General features: G+C 51.9%; 1 protein-coding gene across 2 annotated transcripts in view; it reads left to right on the top strand.

The window, feature by feature from the left end:
• Window positions 1-2,623, top strand: part of Gja4 (gap junction protein alpha 4) — a 15,088-nt gene extending 12,465 nt beyond the window's left edge. Inside the window, exons 1-2 of one of the 2 annotated variants that reach the window (XM_015485294.2) lie at window positions 7-203; window positions 1,105-2,623. In XM_015485294.2, coding sequence (XP_015340780.1) covers window positions 1,121-2,125 — 1,005 coding nt within the window. In that variant the 5' untranslated portion in view covers window positions 7-203; window positions 1,105-1,120 and the 3' untranslated portion in view covers window positions 2,126-2,623. Of the gene's footprint in view, window positions 1-6; window positions 204-1,099 lie in introns of those variants that run through there. The other variant, XM_048815789.1, reaches the window with a different exon arrangement.
• The last annotated feature ends 4,075 nt before the right edge of the window (window positions 2,624-6,698 follow it).

Raw genomic sequence — 6,698 nt, 5'->3', positions numbered from 1 at the left:
GCGGTGAGTCGGGGCAGGGGATGCGTGACACGGGTCCAGCCACAGCCAGGGGCTGGGGGTTGCTGCGGGGCGCCCGCCGAGATCCCAGCTACACAGGCAGGCAGCGCACACCTTGCCTGCCTCTGGCCAGGCTGCGCACCAGGAGCGGCTTCCCCCTTCCTTCACTGAATCCTGACGGGAGGGGACACAGAGGTGCTCAGCCGGTTAGTAAGAAGGAGGGGAGATTTGAACCCTGGTCTGGTTCCAGAGCCTGTCGCTCAACAGCTTTGGCCCCCGGGAAAAGGCACTCCCTCTTCTCTCCCCACCACCTTCCTTCCCCCTAAATGTTCTGGGAACTTTGAGGCCTGTGTCTCCACCCTGAAAAGACAATTCCTTTCAAAAGTCTAAAATTTGACAGAAGCAGCTTTGGAGGTCAGAGATAGGGCAGAGGAGAGGACAGGACCAAGTAGCCCTATTTAAGTGGCAGGTGCTCACTATTGTTGCCCAGTGAAGTTAATGCAGGAAGCCACCTTCAGTTTCTAAAACCTCACTCAGGTCCATTCCCCACCCCCACTGCAAGCCCAGAGTACAGTGAGGCCAGCTGGGGTGGGGGGTGGGGGGAGCCTGAGAATTTGAGCCCCCTAAGAATCTGAAATTAACACCTCTACCACCCACCACTCACCCACCCTGCTATCTGGGAATAGCCAGCCTTGGGCAAGAGGGAGGAAGGGTATGGCACAGCTGTGTGACCTTGGATAAATTCCTCAAATTTTCTGATCCCATAGGCAAAGGAGCTTCAACTCAATCCAGATCTCCTTGGGTCATCCTGGGGCTCTGGGTGGGGACAAGCAGGCACAAATACATGAATACCCCTTGCCCCTGCCATTCAGATAAGTAAAACAAGGGCATACAACTTAGCAGCCATCATCACAAAGCTCTGCTTGGGACCCTGACTCCTTGCTGAGTCTGAGTCTCCTTGCAGGTAGAATGGACATGGGAGGATCACACTCCATTCATACCCATACACACACACACACACACACACACACACACACGAGGCTTGTTGCTAGGTCAGACTGAGAAGAATGCTCCGTTGCCATGCTGATATGCTCTGTCTCCCCGCAGACAGAGGCCGCGAGCCATGGGTGACTGGGGCTTCCTTGAGAAGTTGCTAGACCAGGTCCAGGAGCACTCGACTGTGGTGGGCAAGATCTGGCTGACAGTGCTCTTCATCTTCCGCATCCTCATTCTGGGCCTGGCTGGAGAGTCAGTGTGGGGCGATGAGCAGTCAGATTTCCAGTGTAACACAGCCCAGCCGGGCTGCACCAACGTCTGCTACGACCAGGCCTTCCCCATCTCCCACGTGCGCTACTGGGTGCTGCAGTTCCTCTTTGTCAGCACGCCCACCCTGGTTTACCTGGGCCACGTCATTTACCTGTCCCGGAGAGAAGAACGGCTGCGGCAGAAGGAGGGTGAGCTGCGGGCCCTGCCAGTCAAGGACCCACACGTGGAGCGGGCTCTGGCAGCTGTAGAACGTCAGATGGCCAAGATCTCCGTGGCAGAGGATGGTCGCCTGCGGATCCGTGGGGCGCTGATGGGCACCTATGTGGCCAGCGTGCTGTGCAAGAGCATGCTAGAGGCAGGCTTTCTCTATGGCCAGTGGCGCCTTTACGGCTGGACCATGGAGCCTGTGTTTGTGTGCCAGCGTGCACCCTGTCCCCACTTCGTGGACTGCTTCGTCTCCCGCCCCACGGAGAAGACCATCTTCATCATCTTCATGCTGGTGGTTGGAGTGATCTCCCTGGTGCTCAACCTGCTGGAGTTGGCGTACCTGCTGTGCCGCTGCCTCAGCCGGGGGATAAGGGCACAGCAAGGCCGGGACACAACCCCCGCCCAGGGCACCTCCTCAGACCCTTACCCTGAACAGGTGTTCTTCTACCTCCCCATGGGTGAGGGGCCCTCATCGCCACCATGCCCCACCTACAACGGGCTCTCGTCCACTGAGCAAAACTGGGCCAACTTGACCACCGAGGAAAGACTGGCTTCCTCCAACCCCCCGCCGCTCTTCCTGGACCCACCTCCCCAGACTGGAAGGAAATCCCCCAGTCGCCCCAGTACCTGTTCTTCCAAGAAACAGTATGTGTAGGGGCCTGGGACTTATGACATTCAAAAGAGGGGTCCTGAGAAATCCGACTGCTGTGGAGGCCCTCTCTCCAGGGCTCTGCAGAGATGGCCGGGATGAGGATGCTGTCTGGCCAGGGGGCCCCACTGCAGGTAGTTCTTGGTTTCCTGGGGTCTTCCTGGTGACCAGAGGGCACTATGGCTTCCACACCCCTGGGCACAGACAGAGCCAGCCCAGGTGCTCTTGAACAAGGGTGTTGTGGGCCTTTTCACCTATCTGGAGGGACCCAGAGCCACCTTGTTCTACACCTACCCTTCTGGAAGAGTGGCCTTTACCTAGGTTGTCCTCTCAACCTCTCCTCACAGGAAAAGGCTAATGGAGGCTGCTGGGTCAGCCTTGATCACACAGTCAGACAGAACCTGTGCTGGCTCTGGCCCTGTCCAGGAGACTAGTGCCTTATTTTTGTCACTCTTTCCTAGTTCCACTATTTGTGCTTCTAAAATAAATGGGACTTGGCCACAACTGAGGTGTGTATCGATGCTGTCCTGATGCACTTCGGGGAGGGGACTGTTACTTTGCCTGGGACTTTTTTTTTTTTTCCAGTCCTGCACAAACTGTCTTTGTCTCTTTAGCCTCAACTCCAGCCAGTACCTTAGACCTCAAGCTCCTGTGTCCTGCCTCCCAGCAGCCCTGGGTCCTAACTTTCTGCCTTTTGAAATGTCCCAGGCACTGGCCTCTTCTCTTCATCCCACTGCCTCAGCCCATTTGGGACCCTGGTAATCAACAGGCCCATCAACTGGTGGCCAAAGCAGTGTCTTTTCCTATTCGGCCCCAGCCACACTGCCTGCCTGCTGTGTGCTTCCAACTGGACACTTTGCTTCCCAAGTGTGCCCACCAGCCACGCCCTCCACAGCCCAATTCAAATGCTTCCCATGCATCCTGCACCTGTCCCGCCTGATCCTGGACCCTGTGGGGTTTTGGAAGGGAGGGTTACTTTGCTTGTCCTTCCTGCTCTGGCCTTCTCTAGTCCACCCTCCGGAAGGAGCAGCTGAAGGGTCTGCATCTTAGCCGTCCTCCATGCACCCACACAGCCAGGGAGATCAGACCACAGCAGCCTGGACAATCCTTGCCCCACACTTCCAGAACCCACAGTTCTTTAAACACTAGTAGACCTGGAAAAGGTAAAAGTCTTAGTGCGGAAGGAAAAGGAAGATGAGCTTTGGCATCAGAGGGTCCTGAATGTGAATGCTGCCCCCAATATATATAATCCAAAAATTTCAGTCCTCTCAGTTTTCTCATATCTAAATGCAGATCACATTGCCTGCCTCATTAGTGATGAGAAAATAGAATATGCCTGTCCTTGGCTCATGAGAGTCAAGCAGTAAATCAATTCACACTTCTCAGCAAGACTAAGAACACCTTCTCTGAGAAGCCCTCCCTGACTTCTCCAGCTCTAGTCTCTCTCTCTCAGGCTCTGGACCACTACTTAATACATGCCTTTCTCAGCAAGATAGTGCCAAGGACCCATAGAAGCCCCATACAGCATTAGTTCTGATTGTAAAATGGGGGGTTAAGTTAAACTGGGCAGAAACGAGGCAATGCATACATTGGAAAAGGCTGGGAGGTCCTCTTCAATAGAATCCCTCAGCCAGAGGCTGTGAGCTAGAGGTGGGTGTCTTGGAGCCAGCCCTACCCGAGGGCCCTGGGAGCATGTGTTTCTGGTTTCCCCTACCTGTCCTAGTTTGGAAAGTAGCAGGAAGATTTAAGAGAGAAAAGAGGACACCCTACCCACCCCTCAAAGCTCACCAGCTCTGAGTTTGGTGTTGTGCGTGGGGTCAGGCTGGGGCTCAGGACTTGGACCTTCCGCAAGACTGGAATTGGGACCTCGACTGGTGGTCAGGCAAATAGACTTGGGTTTAAGGGTGAGGACAGTGTGGTGGGGTGGGACATTATGGTTTGGGGAGGGCCAGGATGGTAGGAAGACTTCTGCAGGGAAGAGTGGTTCTGAGTGCCCTCTACCTGCCTTCGCCCACTCGAGCTGCTGTAACAGTACCACAAGCTGGTGGCTGGAATGGGGAAAATCTGTTCTCTCACAGTTCTGGAGGCTGGAAGGCCAAGATCAAGGTGTCTGAAAGGCTGGTTCCTAGAGGCACAATCTGTTCCATGCCTCTCTCCTAAATTCTGGTAGCTTCTTTCAGCTTTTCTTGGCATCTAGAAGCATCACCCCATCTCCCCCTCCATCTTCATATGACATTCTCCCTGTGTGTCTGTCTCCACCCCTCCCTACCCCACCCCCACCTCTAAGCCCTGGTCAGGGAGGCTGAGGAGAACGGTCAGTATATGTGAGACTCAGGCACCTGCTTGGTGGTGTGGCCCGGATGGAACAGCAGGTGCAGGTCTCACTTCTTCCCTTGCTTCTCCTTCCTCTCATTGGCCTATCCCTGACTACCACCCACACCTAAGTTGATAGCAGGTGGTTCTCAGTCCCAGAAAGATCCACCACCTGGAGACAGGAGACCTGGCCCCCACCTCCCACCTCTCGGACTCACTGGACTGTGGTTCTTTCCATTCTCTAGGCCTCGGTTTCCCTGCTGTGAACAAAAGGTCTGTGTGAGAAACAGCAATTGGGTACAGGAGTGCTGTACACAAATCATTGATCTGAAGCTCATGAGTGATGTGTTGTTTTTTATGAATCAGAACAAATTCGAGGTTATTTCTATAAAAAGATGAATTCCAGGCACTTGAATTTACATTGCCTTCCTGAGTAGAAAAGAAAGGCACGGGGTTATATAAAGTGCACTGGGAATTTTGCATAACCCAAGGTCATCTTATCTATGGCCCATGGGAGCATGTGGACGTCATAAACGTCGTGAACGGCAGAGAACTGCTGGGCTGGGTGACTGACCCCATGGTTCTACCACTGACCTCAAGAGCCCTTGTCTGGGGTCCTTCATATCCTTTTCACACCAACCTCGCCTGACTGTGCATGCTTTCAGGAAGAGGCTTCCAACATAGGATTGCCCCAACATCTTTCTCCACCTTTAAGCTTCTCCAGCCAGCCTTGGTCTGACCCCAGGAGCCACGTGACACTCAGCTGTTCTGTCCTTCCGCTAGGCCCTGCAGGCACATGCAGTAACACCAGAGGCCCTGCTCCTCCCATCCCCTCAGCTGACCCTTATTTCCAGAAGTCTCTGACCCACCTGCTGTTTGTCCTCTTTCCTCTTAACATGCGTCACCCTCCCCTATGTGCTGGACACCATTCTCCAGGTGATCAGAATCCAGATTACACCTCGAAACCCAAAACCTCTCCCTCTATTCATGCAATCTGGGATGACATTAACCTTTTAATTTCTTTCTATTTTTCTTATATGGAATTATCTTTCTAGATTTTAAAGGTGATGTGACGTTCTAAAGTCATTCCTTCCAGTCATCTTTCATTCCTAGATCATTAGTTATATTCTAAAAATCTAAGGTTGAGGTCATGGTTAAGTCACTGATGATAAAATCTTATGAGCTTCTACAATAAATCGTACTGTGATGTAATTGCCCTGTACATAAATGTTTTCCAAATTTCCATTTCCCTAAAAGAGAGAGATTCCAAGAAATGAAATCACTGGGTCAAAGAAATTTTAAAATTTCTTACCTTTTAAAATTTAGGGACTTTTTAAAAAAATTTAGGGTATTTTTTTCTGGGTGAAAGTGATTCATTGTAGATGATCCAGAAACACAGAGAAGAACAAGCCCAAGATAAGAGTGAGGGCTCCAACTCCCCCAGGGGAAATGGAGGTGGAGCTATAAAAAGAGGAGGGCTGACCTAGTGCAGTTATGCCCCAAGTCCCTGCTCCATCAGAGCAGAGGTGCCCACCCCCTCACCGTGGAAGGATGGAAGTTTATTCTCTAGAAAGGATAAGACTGTCTCAGGCTGAGGAAACACCATGTAGATGAGGATAGGAGCTCAATTAACAAATATAGAAGAGTTCAGTGGAAGTTTAAACACTGAATGGCGAGATTTCAGCCCCCACCTGCCCCCGCCATTTGATTCTCCAGAACACTGCTGGATAGAAAAGTAAAGAAAGAGGATCTGATCTAGCCTGGAGGTGGGGAAGCCTGCCTGGAGGAGATGAGCTTTCACCTGAAGGGTGAGGCGGGGTGATCTAGGGAGAGCTGGGGAAGAACGTTCCAAGCAGAGGGAACATTTTCCAAGGTTCTGAAGAAGAAAGGGGCTTGAGGACAGTTGCAGTGGCTCACGCCTGCGATCCCAGCAGCTCTGGAGGCTGAGGCAGGAGGATTGCGAGTTCAAAGCCAGCCTCAGCAACTTAGAGAGACTCTGAGCAGTTCAGCCAGACTCTGTCTCTAAATAAAATACAAAACAAGGCTGGGGATGTGGCTCAGTGGTTAAGTGCTCCTGAGTTCAATCCCTGGAACAAAAAAAGAAAAAGAAAGGGGCTTGATGTATTTGTTGCTCAGGGTTGTTTTCAGTATGTACTACTACCAAGAAAAAAAAAAAATCACTTCTTCAATGGTATTGTATGAAAGTCCTCATTTTCAGGCACTTGTACTAGCTTTTTAAATTTTTTCTCATTGCTGGAGTCTAGTG

The sequence above is a fragment of the Marmota marmota genome, unplaced genomic scaffold, assembly GCF_001458135.2.
Source record: "Marmota marmota marmota unplaced genomic scaffold, marMar, whole genome shotgun sequence".
NCBI classification, from domain to species: domain Eukaryota; kingdom Metazoa; phylum Chordata; class Mammalia; order Rodentia; family Sciuridae; genus Marmota; species Marmota marmota.
The sequence above is the reverse complement of the archived record's forward strand: the minus strand, read 5'-3'. Positions and strand labels throughout refer to the sequence as shown.